This window comes from Tauraco erythrolophus, chromosome 4 (assembly GCF_009769465.1).
Source record: "Tauraco erythrolophus isolate bTauEry1 chromosome 4, bTauEry1.pri, whole genome shotgun sequence".
Classification (NCBI taxonomy): Eukaryota; Metazoa; Chordata; class Aves; order Musophagiformes; family Musophagidae; genus Tauraco; species Tauraco erythrolophus.
The window spans coordinates 29,374,385-29,395,509 of NC_141468.1; the positions used below are offsets into that span (position 1 = coordinate 29,374,385).

Genomic DNA, 21,125 nt, shown 5'->3' on the forward strand with positions numbered 1-21,125 from the left:
CTCTGCAGAAGCAAAAGCAAGACTAAGGCTGTGGTCTGACAGGTAGTTCTGGCTGCAGGTCAGGCGCTAAGTGCTTTTTCACTGCGTACGCCTGTTGTCACTGCTCTCCCTACCTGGGGTAACCTCCAAACATCTGCTGGTGTAACCGCACACCGGTCAACCCAGGCGTCAGCCTTGCCTGAGGGATGGAGGTCACAACCAGAACCAAGCAAAACCACTGTATGGAAAAAGTGTTTGAGCTAACTGAGATCACTTTCGTGTGCCACATCCGTCCAGATGTATACCTGGTTTTGGAGCACAAGTCAAGTGGGAAACAGTGATGAGGCGTTTCCCATAGGAGGCTTCAAGTGCATTGGCTTTCATGCTGAATGAAACACAACCACGGATCAGTTGGTTTTTACTCTCTGTGTTCCCAGGTCAGAGCTATGTAACAGCCAAGGATTCATTTGCCTCTGGAGTAAAAATGTCAAGATTTTTCCTCCAGTACTGCAAATGGGTGTTGATCATATCGCATGAGGGAGAAAGAGAAAAATCGCTGTTTTGGTAACGAAGACACTGTTTCTTGGTAATATCTGGATGCCAGTCACCAGCTTATTAAGCATCATTTCCCACTCTCCCCTACAACTCACTGAACTCATATGTCTGACCACTAGAAATGAACTTTCATGACAATTAAACCTCATCCTTCTTGCCTATTTAATTTTCAATCAAAGGACCTTACTGAGGAAACCAGATAGCCTAGTTCCAAGCATGAGTAGAAGACGTTAAAACGTATGCTAGCAAAGATGCGATACCTTTTACGTTATCTGTGATGGCTCCTCGAAGGTTTCACAAAGGATGCAAGTATGGAAAGGAAGCTTTATGTTCTCACTCCCCCCACAGAACTAGATGTTAAAAGCTTTTCACCTAAATTTGGATTTAAAATTTTAAGAAGAAAGCGATACATGGATTTTTCATGTCATTGTCCATGTTCCTCCACATGCTACACAATTTGGAAAGGGGCCATGGTGATATGGTTGAAGCAAGAGAAAAATAAATATAAACACAAGCGAAGGAGGATTGTGGAAGTTATCACTCAGTTAATATCTGGAGAAACATGAAAACATCTTTTAATTCTTCTGACCTTGCCACTGTTGTTCGGCATTGGTAAGCTAAGCATGGGCCAAGGGCTTGTCTAGCAAGGCAGCTGTTCTTTTAAAAAGTCACTGCCCTTCCAGTTAACATGCTATTTCATACCATGTTAAACACAAGAGAGGACAAGTCTGAAATACATATTGTGTGAAGAGACGTAGGAGATGACTCACCAGAACAGAACACCTAACCTCATGCCCCTGACATTCACTGTGAGTTGCTGGTAGCCACACAAATCCATTTTCTTGTATTCTGCCTTTGAAATCTCTCTAAAATCTTAGTTAAGTTGCTGCCTTGATAGACACCAGCAAATTCTTTTGTTCCATTTATGAACATCTGTCGTAAAAACACATCACAGCTGAGACTGTTCTTACAAAAACACTTTACAGACAAAAATTTTAAGTACTCAAATTGCTTCTACCTAGTATGCCTCATTATAAGTCTCCTCAGCTGAGGAGTCCTTCACTTAAAACAAGCCACGCACACAAATCAATTTAATAACCACAAAGCAGGTGGGGACCTGGCATTACAAAACACTGAGACCTGCTTGGCACTTTGTAACGTATTCTAAACCGTACCTGCAATGCTATTTTGCATCTTTTATGGCTTACATTTATCTTCGATCTATCTGAACAGATCACATAAAGGTGGGAGCTAGCATTTAATACACAGCCATATAAAGACAAGTCACCAGAGCCTCAATCTGGTTGAAACTCCCCAAATTACACCCATTGATAAAACCTCAATGAAGTGGTATTCCAGAGGCACCTGATGTTGAAGAGTCGGTTTTAACTGTCTCAGCAGCTGCAAACACCTACATACTCATATTTTTAAGTGATGCTACTGTCTATAAACTAAATACCAATATCAGTTCAGAGAAAAAACATAAAGCAGGTGGAGAACAAACTGAAAGAACAGAATTAGAGCTCAGTTGATTTGATTTATAAAAGATCAACGATTTATAAAAGAACAATCTTCTGTAAGGTTCTTTTAGCAAGGCAGACATAAGCATCGAAGGAAAGCGATGACTTCTTTCCTGACAAATCCCTGAGAAAAAACATCAAATGCTAAAAATGACCAACACACACATTCTTCTTTTGTAAAGATTATACTGAATCAAAGGTGCAATTTTTTAAGACTCGCATCAGGGTCCACGAGTGACTGAATGGATCAGCTGTATTGCTAGATGGGAGGATGGGGAAGGGGACACGTTAGACTGTGCTCACACTGGGCTCCACAAGAAAGCACCCCGAGCCATGGCCCAGGGATGGGCTGTACGTGCAGAGATGTTTTGCACCAGACTCCAGAGAAGGCCTTCTGCCGCGGGCCAGGCTGTGCCGCAGGAGGCAGCCGGCGGCTCTGGCAGGGGATTGCCCAACTGTCACTGCCGGGACCGCTCCTGCGCACAGCCCCGGCGGTACTCGCCGTTTGGGGCGCCTCCTCAGCCACAGCAGGCTGCCTCCAAGACATCGGGATAGATTAGCACGAGTTTTCCAGAGCCTTAGAAATGACAGGCAGTGAATTTTAAGTCTGTAAAAACGCATTGTGGCCTGTTTAAAGCTCACAGTCTAGCTTACTTTGCGGTAATCACTTCAGGAAGACAAACATGAGACATCTTAAAGTCAAGAGTCTTCTAGTCCTGCATTTTCCACTTTTTGTCCTACTTCCGACAGTCTAGCTTTACCGCAGTCGCCATTGTTGCTTCAATTTACTGAAGCCCAGGACCTCACGTTTCATCTGACTTGTAAAAGCAATCTAGAGGACCACCCCACAAGCAGACTTCTGAAGGTCAAGGGTGGGATGTGACTTTGCCTTACAGCTACATCAGCCGTGAGACAGCCTTGCAACTACATTTCTTACCTATCACATGACTGTGTTCAACTTCATACTTCCCCTCTGCGGACCATTTGACGCAATATAAAGACTGTTATAGATCTCTGCTTGTGCATGAAGGGGCTCCATCACATTCACAAGTTTGCTGCAACAGGGCTGTGTCTGTGTGTGCACGCGTCCGCTACCAGAAACTGACGACGACTCTTCCTCGGGTCTCTGACACGCAATTAGACCTAAGTTTTTTTCAGACTATGTCTCCCACAGGCCATGGCTGCCTCTCCTGGTCCTTGGATGCCTCTTGCGTCTTTAACAGGATGCCCTCTAGTGCGTAAACTGTATATGGACTCTTCCACTTCTGGCCACATTACCACACATCAAATGCAAAATGTGTTTAAGGCAGCCTAGGCGAGGCACGCTGCAGGGGCCAGCTCAAGTGCTAAAGGAAGGACTAAAAGGAAGGTAGCAAAGACAAGGGGAAAAAATACCTACCAACCAACAGTGTAGAACAGAAGTCTAATCTTACTGTTCCTGTCTGAATAGCAACCACTAGGAAATGGAACTGACTCAAATGCAAGTACATTGGCTTCTAGTTAGTTTTCTGCATGATAAACATCTGCTGAATCAAAAGCACAATTTTAACTCCTCCGTAAATCACTTCAATCAATCCTTCCAAACAAATTTATCTGTAACATACCAAATTGTAATGTTATTGGTCTCTGTAAATAAAAGGGCAGTTTATTTTGTCCACTATAAATTAAGAACAGAATTCAAACTTCAGACCATTCCTATCTACCGGAAGGCAGCGTTGCAGCCCCCTGACCAGAGGGACCTATATTTTAATAACAATGTTGAGGACCCGAGTCAGCCAACGTCCCTCTTGCAGAACTACAGCATTCACAGAAAGCAAACATACCGTAACCAAATTTGTTTGAACTGGTGTGTATTTTTGATTCATGATTATTTTATGGTGTTCTCACATCTCTCATTAATATTAACTTTTATTCCGAACTGAGACCATAACTTCCTGCAAAAACAACAGCTACGACACACAATACAGAATTACACTAGTGTACAAGGATACTGTGCCATTGTAGTTGCATGTTTTATATTGTATATAACATATTTAATTATTTTCTGACAGTTAGAAAAGCACTTTCTGGTTTATTACTATGCTTACTATAAAAGGTATATAAACAAGCACATGTTAATAAGTAAACTGATAGCTGACTAAAGCATTTAGGGTGATGAAATACCACACGTGCTTATGAAAACATTGCCCTGATAATTCCAGTCTGCATGTTTAAAATACATACCCCAAATAAACTAATGCTATAAACTGGAATAGAGAGGATACTTTTAATACCAATTTATTTTCACCTTCAAGACCAAAGGCAGATAAAAATCTAAGGAAGGAGGGGGGAAAGGAAAAGGACAAAGTCCTTAGTTAAAGGGCGGGCTCAGGTGAGGGCACAGCTATATAGTACCACTTCCATACACAAATAAAAATAGATCCGAAGAGCTGCAGAGCCTGTCCCGCACAAGACACATTGCGACCTACTCCACTGACGTAATGGCTTTCTGATCCTTACGCAAGGAGGAAGTTTCTGAAGGACTAAGCCCAGGACCTCGCTGCCGCAGCCTGCAGTGCCTGTCATGCCTGGCGAGGGGACGTCGGCCCCCCCCCCAGGCACCACCAGCCCCTCCACTCCTAAAACAAAGGCGTTTGTGAGAAAAGGCTTCATAAAATTTTATTGCTCCCCACATCCTTCTCCCTTAAAGGCTCGTCTGTCACATTATATTAGAAAAGGAAAAGAAACACGGAATTAAACAAGAGAGATTTTGGTTGGCAGGCCTTTCGTTATTCATTTACTGTTTATTATTGATTTTTGTGGCGGTGTAGAAGGGTCACGTGTGAGCACACGGGAAAGAGGACTGCAGTGTGCAGAGGGCTGTGTCTGTAAGGGAGCTCAACGGCCAGAGAAGCTCTCCGTGGATTCTCTCTCTGCCCGTTTTTTTAGGTTGATTGTTTTTAAACTAAGAAAGTCTCCAGCGTTCACCCAGGGCCAACAAAGCCCCTCTGTAGCTCTAAGGGTCCACTGCAAAGACACAAAGGGGTCGTTTGTCATCTGGACATGTAGATTTGAGATCCCATCCCATCATGCTGAGTCTGCATCCCAGCTGACGGATCATTTGTAGAGCTATTTATTTACAGACCTAGACCCTCAAACAGAAGAGGGACAGTAATACATAATTATGCAGAAACCTCAGTAAAACCAATTGCCTAATAAGGATGTTGTTCCATAATCAGTCATGGTCAGCTTGAATGTGGCCTGTAGAAAAATTGGGAATTTTAGATCTACCTGAGTTTTGGAAGACAGTAGAATAGTACTTGAAGCACCCAAAACTTTCAGCTGAGTGATTTACTAATTACTGGGTTTGGCTTATATTGTGCGAAATTCGTCATATTGTCAGCAAGCTTACAATATCTTACCTTACAAACTGAAAATTTATCTTGCAACTTCAAGAACTTCAAAAAAATGTGTGGGAAGATAACTGATTAGAGCTCTTTAAACATAAAAGCACCTGAGAAACTTCGCAGTTTAGGTTTAGACAAGTCAGCTGCTTTTTTAACATGTAATACTCACTAAAGGCCTTTATTTCATGCTGTCTAACTCACACTGCTATCAGTTCTCAGTTTCTCGATACCTATGATGTTCCAAACACAGGAAGGCAGCGAACGTGCAGACTTATTTCAAACTGCTGAGGGATGTTTGGGAGTCAGTCATGCTAAATAGCCTCTTCTACCAGGACCTAATGTCAAAAAAGTCCTGAGGCAACACAGTTGTTTCATCAGCGTCAGTAGGAGCTCTGCCAAGTGCTTCAAGGAGGCCAAAACTGCAACACAGACATTCTCAAAATAATCATGGGAAGTTAAATTCCATTTCTACCTCACAGACAGCCAAGGTTTTAAAATAAAGCAACATCAGCCCTGTACAAGTAACACCCACAAGACCTGGGATGTTCAAAAATGGCCTCTGCTTCGGTGAGGACAAAAGGCACAGAAATAAAATTGTATCTGCTAAAAGGCAGACTGAGTTATACCTTAAGAGTTGTATAAAAACACTTAAAATATATCAAAATAAACCCAGCAACCCAGTAAGATTACTTCAACAAAGTAAGTAACAACATAGGCAAGAAATAAGATTCTTTTTGAAGAATTCTTTCTTCTTTTTGAAGACTTTGAAAGTCTTCAAAACAAAATGAATATTTGCTTCACTTGTGAATGGGAACAAAACTGTTGAATGTGGAGGAAAAGAATAATAAAAGTAAGTGCAAGAAAAGAGATATTTTAACAGGAGAAATACACATAATTCAAAGAGCTTAACACGTTCAAGGCATGGCTGAGTGTGAGACGAAGGGAATACACATAAATCATCTTACTGAAAGAAGTGGCATTTGAAAAACCAAGCCCAGCATCAAGACAGTTTTAATAAACTAATGAAACTCCCCAAACTATGCCAGAGTGCCTCATATTTCTGTATTTAATATGCAGATGCAAGCTACTGTGCTACTGACAAAGTAGTACTATGTGGCAATTCAGAAATTTAAAGATAACAATAAATTAAGCAACAGAGGTAAATGAAAAATTGTATAAAACACAAAATAAATAAATCATGCCAGACCAAGCAGATGTGCCTCTTTATTAAAAATAGCTAGTTTTCTAGCCAAGAAAAACGATTAGCTCTAAACCATCTGGATTTCAGTGAAGTATTGAACTGTGCCATAGGAAGTCAGTTACGACAAGAGACACGGGGAACAGGGAGGAACTGGCAGAGATGGAGAAACCTTCAGCTTGCCTGGGAGCACTGGGCTGTGAGGAGAGCCCATGGAGCTGTCAGCTGAATCTTAATGAATATTTTCATTACCAAAACCAAAAGGGTGCAGAAGAGGCTGGTATGAGCTGCCAGAGAAACTGGATCAAAGTTAATAATGCTAAGGGCAAGAGATCAGCAAGGGTCAGCTGGCATGACAGGTCCACACCTACCATATGACCACATACTGCTATGATCCACCAAGGAGATACTGGCACAAAAAAAGGGCAATTTTAATCATATGACTGCACAGTAAAATATTTCCAGCGGAAGGCAAGAAAGATTAATTACACTGTATAAGGCACTTACTGAAACCTTACCTTGGTGTATGACATACAATGCTGGTCACTCAATTTTGAAATGGATTAAAACAATGGAAGAGTAGTGTATTACTGCTGTGATCAAGGACATCCAGTTGTTTTAGGAGAGCAGGCTAGGACAGCCAAACTGGCTCAGCTTCACAAGGAGAGGACGAGGAGGGAAAACCCCAAGTGAGTGCACTGGGAACAGTCCTCATGGCTGGTGGTGGAGTTTCAGAGGTAAAGGAGAGAGCTGTCATGAGGGCAAATGCTGCAAACCAGCCATGAATACACCTGGACTGGAGTAAGACCAAGGTTTCTAAGCATCAGAGCTACCCAGTTCCAGAAATATCTTTCAGTGTAGTGGTTTTTGGGAAGATAATGTAAAATTTGACAGGACTGGAGTCAGGGACCCAGAGACGGGTCGGTCAGGGACCATCCACCTCTGTAGTCCCACACGGCACAGCTCCTACCTACGCCTCATAGGAGGCTGCGGAGCTACGCTACGGCATCAAGGGTGGAAACCCTGGCTCCTGCAGAGCTGATGACAAAACAGGCCCGACTGTAACACACGCCAAATCCCTCCCTCGCCAGGTCTAGGCAAATCCGCAGTCTAGGCATCTTCAGAAGTCCTGGAGCTAATGAAAGCTCCTCATGGCTTGTGTTCCCTCCAAAACTACATGGCTTTTGGGGCTGCTGCGAACACAGCTGCAACCAGCACTTTCATAGACTCTTGACAAGGGTTTCTGGAGCGAAATCCAAGTCAAGAGTATGTAGGACAATATTGACTGCTACGGAGATTCTCCGTGTGCTTGTATCACTCCTCTTTGTCCTAATCCAAAGAGCAGGACCGATAGACATAAGGACCAAAAGGCACTTCCACAGCACCAGCCTGGTACAGAAGCCTACTCTGAGCAGGCAGATAAATCCCTGAAGTCAAGATCTGCCAAGGAGACACTTCTAGCTCCTCAAAGCAGTAGGTCTGCATCAGCGCAGCCCTGCACGAGACCTCCTCAGCTCCTTCTCTCTGCAGGGAGGGCTCATCACTGTGGCTGCAGTGTCCTGCTGCTGGGCAGAGTCAGTTTCTGCTTGAGGAATGGCTTGGGTCGCACTCGGGGACTCCCCATCCCCTCGTCCCCTGCGCAGGGTACGACAAGCCAGCTACATGCCCTCTGCTAACACCGTCTGCTTTAACCTTCTCTCCAAAAACTGAGGAAACAACTAGTCTGGGACTCTAAGCTGAGATCTGTGTAAAACATACCAGCTGAGTATGCTGCTATCGAGTTCGCTTCGGACTTAAAAATAGCAAGAGAAATTTCACATGGAAGATTAAGTGCATTAGTAGATCATATAACTTTGCTCCAGACCAAGCCACGCTGTAAACATTTTTCAGCCCTCAGCACAAAACATACAGGCAGTGCCATTAGTTACATGAAGAGCAACATCCATGGCACTCTCAGGTTACAGGCACGTTTTCTTGAGAAATTACTGGCAGCCTTACATAATAAAACAACAACTATAACATTTCTTGCACTTTAAATCTGACCTCTGAGTGTCTTGCCACTGAGCACAAGACCTAACATATCAACCTAACAGGCTTGACATTTAATAAGCCAAGTTTATTTCTAGAAAGTGAGCTGGAAATTAAATCTCATGGTTGCAGCTGGCACACTGTGCAGAAGAGGAATCTTATGATGACTGCATTTCATTTTTGCCCTATAGCTTTCATCCTTCTAATTGGTATATTTAAGTGCACTTAATCACTTAAGCATTGAATCTACCGCAATGATAAATCTCTAGTTTAGACCCCACAATAATAAATCTTTGTCTTCTCGCAGCAGCTGGCGAGTTTTGATTTGGACTTTGAATTTAGGTCCTTTCCTCTGGCTTAACAGTAACAACTTGTTTGTTCTGTCTGCTGAAAGCATGACATTAACTCCTATCTTTAACTGCATTATCGTTGCTTAAGCTTAGTGTTCTTGGTGTTAAAATTAGTTGGTCTTCTGCAGCACCCCACTAAGAAACACACAAAAAATCCAATTAGCCTGTGCTGGGAGCCTACAAAGCAACTTTCACTCATTAGTATTTACACAGCATCACTCGTGCACATGGCACTTCACAGACACGAGGACGAGCTGAAGTTTATAATACAATCTTTCAATAGATGCCTCCAGTGCCACAAAGAGCTAATTTAAAAACAGGTGGAAGGGGCCCTCAGACACCCTCTTTAAGAGCCAACGGAGGAGCAACATCCCCACAAGCACCTCACAGTCTGGCTACAGGACCGAGATAGGTTTTATCTTAAATTCTTTGACAAATGTCCTAAACACGTTCCTGAAGTAGCTCTGGTAAAAAAGGGAAAACTTAGATGAGACCATCAAATTACAAGAGGGAAAACTGCCTTTGGACTGAAGAGACTGGGGACTCTATCCCCAGTTTTGCTACAGGCTTCCTTCGTAAACTATTTATGCCTCAGTCGTTAAGAATTCATGCCCATTAATTACCTTTGCAGTAACCCCCTGGACCTATGCTTGCAGAACAAATCGTGACATTAAAGATTTGCAGGATCAGGGTCTTATTTTCCGGTGCCTTGGTTCTCACCAACAACTCTCAGTTGTTTTCAAGGTACCAACAGATGTCTGGAATAGGGGCTTATTTTGTTAAATAGAAAATATCTTCTTAAACAACTAGCCTTGTTATAAAAAAGCCCAATCCTGACTTATGACTGCTGCACAAAAGACACTATCTTCATCATCCTCTGACAGCAATGTTCATTTCTGTAGATTTAAGACTATCGGCTCCTCCGTGCTTGCACACTGTACCTGCACATCATCAGCAAGCGCTTCCAGCTGGGTCTTTTTTTTTTTTAATCTCAACACAACAGCATTTTTACTAGTCAGCTCTCCTGTTTATTACAGGCCATTAGATTTCGCTCCCATTCCCCCTGTATTGCGCCTGGCAATTCTCGTCCACACTGACAGTCTTAATAGGATGACAGCCAAAGCTGCAAAGCCATAGCATCGCTTGCCATAGCAGTTGGGTCCAAACACACACATCTTCAAAAATCTCCTTTAAAAAACACACTTCGCATGTGAATTCCTCTGGATTCAGCTTGCAGCCACCCATTTTCGTAATACCTGTCTCCCCTATATTAAAGGCTACTTTAGTACCTGCTATTTTCTTCCCACCATATTGTTTACAGTGTGAGCAATCACCTCTCGATCCTTTGCCTCTATCGAAGTGTGGGCATTGCACGCAGCATGTCTCACAGCTGGGCTGCTGCTTCTTCAGACTGCGGACGATCTGGCCCCAAAACATCTGCCAACTGTAACACATGCATTTCAACTCCAAATATTTAGGAAGCTCACTATATGTTTGTCAACTAGATTAAACATCCATAGCTACCGTCAAGTTGCTTTTGTAGCTTCTCTGTGATTAGATAAACAGTTTGAGCTTCCTTACGCCAGCAACATGTTTTTGCCAGACCCTGCGTAGTTCCTCTCAGAGATGCTGCAGTTTTCAGAGTCCATTTTAAAACACAGACACACTATTCCCCCCCAAAATCCCTGTTTCATCCAACATTCTCCTCCTAACTCCTGCTAGGTGTTGCTCTCAAGGCAGGCATCACGTCCTTCTGTCTGTCACCTAACGTAGTGTTTTGGCACAGAATTATGTATTTCTCTCTTTTCAGTCCTTTAGGCACTGACACCACTTAGCACTTCTTGCACCTTTCACTAACACAAATTTATGATGTAGATTTTTGCATTTGCTTTGTTTACAAAATAACCATACAGACACAAAAATATTTTTTAATTTTTTCTTTTAATTTAGAATTGTAGTATTTTCATGGTCGCTCAGACAATTAGGACCTATGACCTCTGTGAACAACGGGGCTTATGTTCTTTCAGGCTAAATTTATCCGGGCACTCAGCGGATGTTTTGGGAAAATCCCACTGCATATATGCAGCTTTAGTAGCACTTCTGAAGATTTTCATCAGCACACAGAGGACATTAGACTTCAGTTAGAAGCTGGCAGTACAACTCCGTGGTTGCGTATCAGCCAGTGTTACAGTAAGCTCACTCAGTATTTTATCAAACATTATTTTGAAGGCTCTGGCTTACACATTTCCCCTGAAATACTGGCTGCAAATCTCCTAGAGCTTTTGTAGTACGAAACTCATTTTCTTAAAGAAGTATTTTCTGAAAACCTGGCATTTGCTACAAACTTCACTCAGTTTCCTGCATTTGATGATGTTTGAGAAAGTTAAGCTCAATCAAAAAATCAAACTCGTGAAGAAACACCAAAATTCATAGATTCATAGATTCCTAGGTTGGAAAAGACCTTAGAAATCATCGAGTCCAACCATCCCTAATCTCCCATTAAACCATATCCCTAAGTAGATCATCCACCCTATTCTTAAACACATCCAGGGATGGGGACTCAACCACCTCCCTGGGCAGCCTATTCCAGTGGCTGACAACCCTTTCAGAGAAGAAATACTTCCTAACATCCAACCTGAATCTCCCCTGACTAAGCTTATACCCATTTCCTCTTGTTCTATCACCCAACACTAATGTAAAGAGCCCTTCCCCCACCTCCCCACCATCCCTTCTCAAGTATTTGTAGGCTGTAATCAGGTCTCCCCTCAGCCTCCTCTTCTCCAGGCTAAACAGCCCCAACTCCCTCAGCCGCTCCTCATAAGTTTTATTTTCCAGCCCCTTGACCAGTTTAGTCGCCCTTCTTTGGACTCGCTCCAGGAGCTCAATATCTCTCTTAAAGCGAGGGGCCCAAAACTGGACACAATATTCCAGGTGCGGCCTCACCAGTGCCGAGTATAGGGGCAGGATCACTTCCCTATTCCTGCTGGTCACACTATTCTTGATACACGCCAGTATCCCATTGGCCTTTTTGGCCACCTGGGCACACTGCTGGCTCATATCAAGCCGGTAGTCAACCAACACCCCCAGGTCCTTCTCCGCCAGGCAGCTCTCCAGCCACTCTTCCCCGAGCCTATAGCGATGCTTGGGGTTTTTATACCCCAAGTGAAGGACTCTGCACTTGGCCTTATTAAAGCTCATGCCATTGGCCTCAGCCCAACGATCCAGTCTGTTCAAATCCCTCTGAAGGGCCTCCCTACCCTCAAGCAGATCGACACAGCCTCCCAGCTTGGTGTCGTCCGCAAATTTACTGAGGGTACATTCAATCCCCTCATCCAGGTCATTGATAAAGATGTTAAACAGAACCGGACCCAGCACTGAGCTCTGGGGAACCCCACTGGTGACCGGCCTCCAGCCGGATTTAGCCCCATTTACCACCATTTGGGCCCGGCCATCCAGCCAGTTTTTAACCCAAAGGAGGGTGTGCCTATCCAGGCCAGCAGTTACCAGTTTCTCAACCAGAACATTATGAGAAACTGTATCGAAGGCTTTACTGAGGTCAAGGAAAACTACATCCACAGCCCTTCCCTCCTTTCAATTCCTAGAAAACACTGTACGCTGTACACTGCATCTATCGGGAATTGATCTAACACGTTTTGTTGGGGTTTTTCCCCCCACAAGAATCCCAAGTTCCATGTATAAAGACTTTTGTCAAAAATAACACACTACTTTCATGCACATTATATTCTTTTCCATAAAAACTGAAGGGAGAGTTTCCGAGCGTACCATGCTGAAAATACACATGCTTAAAACAGTTAAAATCTGTTTTATAATAACCTCTTGAATATTACCCTGTATCCAGGTAACAACTAAATTTTTTCAAAACCCAAAAAGACAGATGAAAGAAACCTTTAACATCCAAACCCTGTCTGAAGACTCAGCAGCCACTAGGAATGCATGGATACAACTGATACAACTGTAACTGATACAACTGAAGACAGAGGTTAACAGTAAACAAAACACTGTTCATTTTAATGCCATTAAGACTGCAGAAAAATAAGATGAGTATTTAGGAAAGACCTCATTTACGTTCTGAGAAATGCACAAATTAAAAGACAAGTGATTTGGGGTCAGAGGGCAAACTATATATAACTGATATAACTGTGTCAGTTATATATATATATATATCTGACACACCACCCAAATCACAGAGGATATTGGCTGAGTCTGGGAGAGTGAAGAACCACCCAGGGTAGGAGTAGATCAGGTCCGGGAACACCTAGAGAACCTGAAGGTGCACAAGTCCATGGGACCTGACGAGATACTTCCACGGGTCCTGAAGGAACTGGCGGCTGAAGTTGGTGGGCCATCAGCCATCATATTTGAGAGGTCCTGGAACTCTGGTGAGGTTCCTACAGATTGGAAAAGGGCAAACACAACCCCTATCTTTAAAAAAGAGACCAAGGACAATCCGGGAAACTACAGACCAGTCAGCCTTACCTCTGTGCCAGGTAAAATCATGGAACAGATTCTCCTGGTAGCTGTACTAAGGCACATAAAAAATAACCAAGTGGTTGGTGACAGCCAACATGGCTTCACTAGGGGCAAGTCATGCCTGACTGATTTAGTGGCCTTCTACAACAAATCTACAGCGCTGGTTGACGTGGGTAAAGCAACGGATGTCGTTTTCCTGGACTTATGCAAGGCGTTTGACACTGTCCCACATGACATTCTTGTCTCTAAAATGGAGAGACACGGATTTGACAGATGGACCACTCGGTGGATAAAGAACTGGCTGGATGGTCGCACTCAAAGAGTTGTGGTCAACGGTGCGATATCTACATGGAGACCAGTGTCAAGCGGTGTCCCTCAGGGGTCTCTTCTGGGTCCAGTGCTGTTCGACATCCTTGTCAGCGACATGGATGATGGCATTGAGTGCACCCTCAGTAAGTTTGTCGATGACACCAAGTTGTGTGGTGCCGTGGACTCACTTGAGGGAAGAGATGCCATTCAGAGGGACCTTGATAGGCTTGAGAATTGGGCCACTGCAAACTGCATGAGCTTCAACAAGTTAAAATGCAAGGTCCTTTACCTGGGTCGGCCCAATCCTAGGCACAAATACAAACTGGGCACAGAGTGGGTTGAGAGTAGCCCTGAAGAAAAGGATTTGGGGGTGTTTATAGATGAGAAGCTCAACATGAGCCGGCAGTGCGCTCATGCGGCCCAGAAGGCCAACTGCATCCTGGGATGTATCAAGAGAAGCGTGGTCAGCAGGTCAAGAGAGGTGATTCTCCTCCTTTACTCTGCTCTTGTGAGACCCCACCTCGAATACTGCGTCCAATTCTGGTGTCCCCACCATAAGAGAGACATAGATTTGTTGAAGCGTGTTCAGAGGAGGGCCACTAAGATGATCCAAGGGCTGAAGCACCTCTGCTATGAGGACAGGTTGCAGGAGCTGGGATTGTTCAGCCTTGAAAAGAGAAGACTTCAGGGGGACCTAATAGCTGCCTTCCAATACCTGAAGGGAACTTACAGGAAGGCTGGGGAGGGTCTTCTTACAAGAGTGTCCACTGATAGGACACGGGGAAATGGGTTTAAGTTGAAGGAGAACAGATTTAGATTAGATCTTAGGAAGAAATTCTTCAGTACGAGGGTGGTAAGACTTTGGAATAAATTGCCCAGAGAAATTGTGGATGCCCCCTCCCTGGAGGCGTTCAAGGCCAGGGTGGATGGAGCCTTGAGTAGCCTGGTCTAGTTGAGAGGTGTCCCTGCCCATGACAGGGAGGTTGGATTAGATGATCTCTGAGGTCCCTTCAGCCTATGCCATTCTATGATTCTATGATTCTATGATATGGTTTATTCTGCAAAAACCATATGCAGTAGTGATGCTGACCTTGCCAGAAGGGGTCATGTATTTAAAATTTTATTTTAAACAGTCTAGTTCATACAGAAAAAAACCTCAGCGCTGCACTTGCAGGGAGTTACGAGCTTCTCCATCTTCTTTTGGTGGCAGAGGAATTTTGCTCCAGATTTTCCACGGTCACATCATCACACTCACTTCTGTAGTTCACAAAGCAGACGCTAACAGGGAAACCCATCAAAACGATGGCAGCTGACTTTGAAAGAAGGCCAAGCACCTACCAGCAAGTCCATGAACATAAAAATAACTGTCCTTCAGTTCTTCGCAAAAGAAAGAAGCTGTTCACTCAGTTTTAATCCATTTGAAATTCCCTGACCTTCATCAGGTTAATGTTTTCCAACTCTCATGATCACCTTCCCAGGCTTAAATTTATGAAGGGGAACAGTACCTGCTGACCACGCTGTCAAGACGCCATCACAGCAAGCACACCCTGACATGCACGGTGGCTACGGTGATGGAGAACACCACGCAGGCGTTGGCAGCCCCAGCCCCAGTGCCCACAGCCATGATCCTTGGCGCAGGGAGGACAAAAAACCTTCTGCCCTAAGAGTGGTTCATCACCACAGGTCTGTGCACACACAGCTCCAGATGGCCAAATATCACCAGCAGAAGAAAAGTGACTGCTAGTTAAATTTTAATAACAGGTGAACGTTATCTGCTTCTACTTGAATCTGAGATCATGAGAATTGAAAAGTTACTTATTTCTCACATCACAACATACTGGAGCCCACTGCACCCACGCCAAGCATATACACGCGAGGTCAGGAAGCCCAGAAAGGAAAGATCAGAAAGATGAGATGAGCTTCACTGAGAGCAACCACCACCCTAAGACAGTATAGCCTGAATCCGAGAGAGGTGCTCCCTCTCCTGCAGTATTTCTGCTTAGGGAATCACATCCAGCTTTCTTGCATGGTTAAATACTGGATAGTTTTCCTAAAATGAGGGTTCACTGAGACAGGGGTGGTCCAAGCGTCCATGGCAGGGGGGCTGGAACTACATGATCTTTAAGGTCCCTTCCAACCCAAACCATGCTGTGATTCTATGATTTATCAAGCTGTTCAATGCACACCTCAGCGAATGTATCTGAGGTGGACCAGACCACCGTAGCCTCTGGCTGCCTAAAAATCTCCCCCTTTTGTGCCTTCAGAAAGACTCCTGGATGAAGAGAAAGTGTTGTTATCCAAATTTTACAGGGAACAGAGGAGACACTTCGAACATGTCTGCTCTGTCCTCCTGCCCATGCATGCACAAACCCTGGCTGGTGAGTAATCTGGCATTGGTAGTGCGGCATGCACTGTGGCACATCAGGCTCTTTCCTCCCCTCTCCAGACAGCTGGCATCATGCGCGGTGTTTCAGGCTCTGGGCTCTAAGAGAAGCCTATTACATGGTCACAAAACCCACATTAATTAGAATTCTAGGTAATTATTTCAGTAGGAATGTCAGAATAATAATTTTAAAAAATCATAATGAAGAAAACCATCGCATTCTCCAGAACAAAACTTTGTCACAAACACCAGCTCTCCACTGATGTGACGTGGTCTTCCCTCTCCAGCTTGCTGACCTCAGGGGCCTGGCAACAACGTCACCTAGTGTCCTTCACGCTGCAGGTTTCTAACCCTCCCTTCTCTAGATGTTCAACTGGGAGCAGTATGGGGCCCTGCTCCAGTGCCGCTAAAGCAGGATGTGCTGCAGAAAGCTAATACTACTCCACAGACACTGACAGAGCTAGATTCAACCCAGAGCTCATATCCATATATTTATTATTCACACTTTGAGGAAATCAGGTTTTTGGATTTCTCTACCCTCAGCAACCCAAAGGTTTCCTCCTCTCTGCCTCGTCACAAGCCAGCTGCACTTAATGCTCTGGTTATTAAATCCGTCTTTCTGCTGCGCTTTGAAAGGATAAATAAAATCATTGGAAACTTTTTAACTTCTGTGGCTTTCTCCTTCTTAGGATATGACTAAAAAGCCAAACTGTTATGTCAGGAAAAACAAGCAAGGTTGCACATTTTTAGAAGAGGTGTGTCTTGGTTCAGATTAACGTGGCATTCAGAAATTGTGCAAGTGCTATCACGGGAGGAAAATACAGCATGTTATATAAAATAATACTGCTTGTTTTAATTATTTTGGAATAAGATGATAACATCCGCTTCCTCAACTACTTATTCTGTGTTTAATATTTTAGCCTGGCATATTAAGTCTCCTCTCCTGCTTCCTGGCTAATGGTATGGTACAGTTATAATAGTTCAAACAGCCTTATTCATAAAGGATTTTATGATTTAATTTGTGCATCAAGCTTCAATAAAATGCAAAAAAACATCAAACACCACAGTAAGTTTTAACATTAATATTTTTATATGACAGACTAGATTTCCCTTTGATTATATCACAGTAATCTATTCCGCTGAGGATACTGAAATAACGTTTGCCCCAAACTTTGAGGACTTTCAAGCCTGGAAGCCCAACGAAACACACAGGATGACCAACTTGCACTACCAGAGCTACCAAATGCTCGGGGCGTGCACATCTACACAACATCAGAAAACGGGGGGAAAAAAGACTCCATACTTCATCTTAATAAAACTTACAGCTAGAATTGACCGCTGGACTACTTGGTGAAACTATCCATAACTACTCTGGCCGCTGCACTGCCCGCTGCCCAAGACCTCTCCCAAAAGCGATTTAAGACTGAATGAACACTAGTGACTCGAATTGAAGACTTTCAGACATGGGAAATCAAAAGCTTCCTTTAGCTGCTGATCCACGGTCATTAAAAATTAATGCCTGATTATGACTAAATTGAGTTTGCCCTCCACTTCCAGTCACCAATTCTTACTGTTTTTGCGATTAAAAGGCCACAACAATACCTCTTTACTGCAATCTAGTCACCTCCCAAGCAAAATCTCTTACTCTGATGCTTCTCTTCAGTCCTCAAATCATTTTTCCACTATCTTCTCCAGCTTTTCAACTTCCTTTTAAAAATACTGACACCAAGCATGGAAAAACAAAATCACACAACAGTAGGAAGCACCAGTCCTTCTGGTAGGTACCCTCCCTTACACGTCACATTAGTCCCGCATATCATAGCAGCCCACTGCAGAGTCAAGATGTTTGATCTAAATACCTGAAACCTCTTTAAATCATTATTTTGTGAGGTGCAAATGATACCTGTGGAACTACATTTCTCTTACTGGCTGTCTAAGCCAGTGTCTGGTGGTAATGAAAACCAGTTTGTTTGACCTCAACTCACCAACAGATGCAGCTTATTCTGGGAAAAAGCCCAGTCATTGTTTTTAATCACCTTGTTATTTCTTTACGTCATGCAGAAGTTTTATTAGCAACATTTATACTTCTATTTTCACATCACTGAGATATATTTGATTAGTATCACATCTGGGGCCAGTTGCTGTGGTACTTTATGGGCAACCTCCAACCAATGACAGTATCCTTTTGTGATCCACTGGGGAAAAGAAAAAGCCACAATAAATCAGATCGGTTTTAATCCATTCGGAAAAGCCTTGAAACACAAAACAAAACAAAAAACCTCATGTTCTTACCAGTGCTGATTTTTTAATAAACCCCACTGAGGAACAAATGATGCATAAAGGCCATATTGTGTGTATTGTTCTCCCCCAGTAACTCGTTTTCATCACGCACTTTGGGACTTACAGGTAATTTCTTCAGACTTTTTAACCCCCTCAATGCTTAAAACACACAGTTGTGAAAATCTGTTCCATTTACAGATTTCATACTGTCATTTTGCTTGCATTTTGAGACGTTTCAACAAAAAAAAAGATGACTCAGCTGACGACAGCTGGAGTAACATTTCAAATGAGAAAGTGCACTAAGAATTAGTTCGTTCAAACTCAGGAAAAAATCAGAGGGGTTGATGAGGTCTCGGATGCCTGAGATTTTTTTCAATAGTGGAAACGATAATATAAAGCATTCTGACATTTTCGCTTGACAACCATGGTCTGCAGTGTTTACCTGGGATATACGCATTACAGAGTTATTAAGAATCAAGCAGCAAGAATTACATCCTGTTCTAATCAGCGTGCAGCAACGTCAAAAGAAACAGGATACTTGTTCAAAGACATATTGAGAAAATTTTGACCAAAATTGTATTTAAAAGGAGTTTTTAATTGTGTTTACGCATAAAGCGAAAATTGCAGTATGCTGAATCTTCTTTTTTTTTTTTTTTAAATTCTTCTTTGATGCTGGATTTGCCAAAGGCTTATCAAATGAGAACAGGCCAGAAAGACTGGTGAAGTGCTCAGATAACATTCAGCTTCCCAGCAGCAGGGATGCCGCAGGGGTTACATCTCATCTGCCCCCAAAACAAACTGCCTTCTCCAACGTGTGTGTGTGTGTGAGGCGGAAGTAAGTGATCACAGTAGATAGGAAGGAATTTCAAGATAAAGACATAACTGCCCAATTCAGACTGGCTAACTACATAAATTACTATTGATTCAGTGTAGTAGTGGCATACTACTTCTAGTGAGTCTTAACAGTCCAAGCGAAGTCCATCACAACAGAGATAATCTTCCAGCAAACTTGCACGTGCACTTTTTTATTATCATTCAGAAGAGTAAGCTGGTATCTAATTTCTATCAGAAACATAATAAAAGTTTTAATCCTGTTAAAAAAATGCTTGAGTATAATATAAATGGTACTGGAAAAGGTATTAATTCCACTCCATATACTCCCCGAATACAAGCATATTCCCCATAATAACCAAGGGCCTTTTTTTGTCCTTCAAAGAAACCAAGAATTTTCCACAAATATAATTTTCCTTTGGAATCCCTCAAACACTCATTTGCCCCCTGCTCCTAAGAAAACCGCCAGAAAGAACGAACTGCCCTGCAACTGAAGATGGGTCTGTTTTTACACACTTAGTCTACACCAAAGATATAAGCCTGTTATGGAAACGAATTGAGACCAGGCGCGTACGAGATGTAAATTACTTTTGGTTGTCCCTGACTTAGGCTCGTGAATTGAACAAGCTGCACATTTTTGCTCAAGCCCCTGAAATTTCCAGTTATTCTCAAAAAGTACAGAAAAAGCAGGACATTGCAGGGGGAAACAGCAGTTTTGCTGTTTATCATTGACACAGTAAAACCAGTATAAATAGCTCAAGCCACTACTTGAAGATCAAACATGCATTTTTTTTTCCTCAAAGAACACACTAGTCAAAAATGAGTATGTTGACTCCTTTGTGTTCAGTGTGAACTACAAGTCCAGAAAAACAAGCCAGCTTCAGCTAGGTCATTGCCACAGTTTGTACTATAATCCCGAAGTCATCTTGACTTCTTGACCTGTACTCACGACATAAAAAAGACGACAGAGAAGCTCCTCCAGTGCCACTACAGCCCTAACACCCGAGCAGGCAGAAGTCGCTGGCAGAAGGACCAAGCATCCCTTCAGGTAGCTGCTCGCTCCAAGCAGGCAAAGCAAGCAGGAGCAACAAACCACCACCAGATGATCTCTCTGCTCACCACCAAGCACCCTCTTGGGTCACCCCGAGATTTCTACACCCTGTTCTTGCCGCACCACCACAACTTTAAGGTTCCCAGATCCAGGAGCAAACAAACTCTCAGCTCAGCTCTCGAGGTACCTCCAAGCCCTCCCTGGGCGAGCTGGACCAACCCAAAACTCCATCACAAGCTCTAACATTGCCCACCGCACCCCTTTACAAAACCCCACCAAGCAACTTGCTGCGGAGAAGGCGCAAACACTCCCCTAAACGGGATCGTTTCGGGAAAGGACACACACACCCCCCCGCCTCGTCCATGGTCTTAACGGGACGGGACACTCGAGCGTCTCCGCGCCTCAGGATCGCGGAGGAAATGGGGGGGGAGGGGGTTAGGGTGGGCGCTGCCTGGTCTTCCCTGGCATCTGAGGGGGCAGTGGGGAGGCTCTCTGCCCGCCCTCCCCTTCCCCTTCCCCCCGGGGGGCGGCCCTGCCGCCCCCCGGGGGGAAGGGGAAGGGGAGGGCGGGTAGCCCGTGGTGGGTGAGCAGCGTGGCGACGATCGCGCCTTACCTGTAGTTAAATTGTCATTGATCTTCAGGGGCACCCTTAAGATGTAGACCAGGAAGAGCATGATGAAGAACCACAGCGTCCAGAGATAAGTCCAGGACCAGACGATGCAAGACTTCAGCTGTTCCAAAAAGCCCGTCCCAGCTTCAGCCAT

At 43.8% G+C, this 21,125-nt stretch overlaps 1 protein-coding gene across 1 annotated transcript in view; it reads right to left on the bottom strand.

Annotated features, from left to right (window-relative positions):
• Nucleotides 1–21,125, bottom strand: part of ST7 (suppression of tumorigenicity 7) — a 163,115-nt gene extending 141,990 nt beyond the window's left edge. Inside the window, exon 1 of the mRNA XM_086609757.1 lies at nucleotides 20,975–21,125. Coding sequence (XP_086465883.1) covers nucleotides 20,975–21,125 — 151 coding nt within the window. The remainder of the gene's footprint in view (nucleotides 1–20,974) is intronic.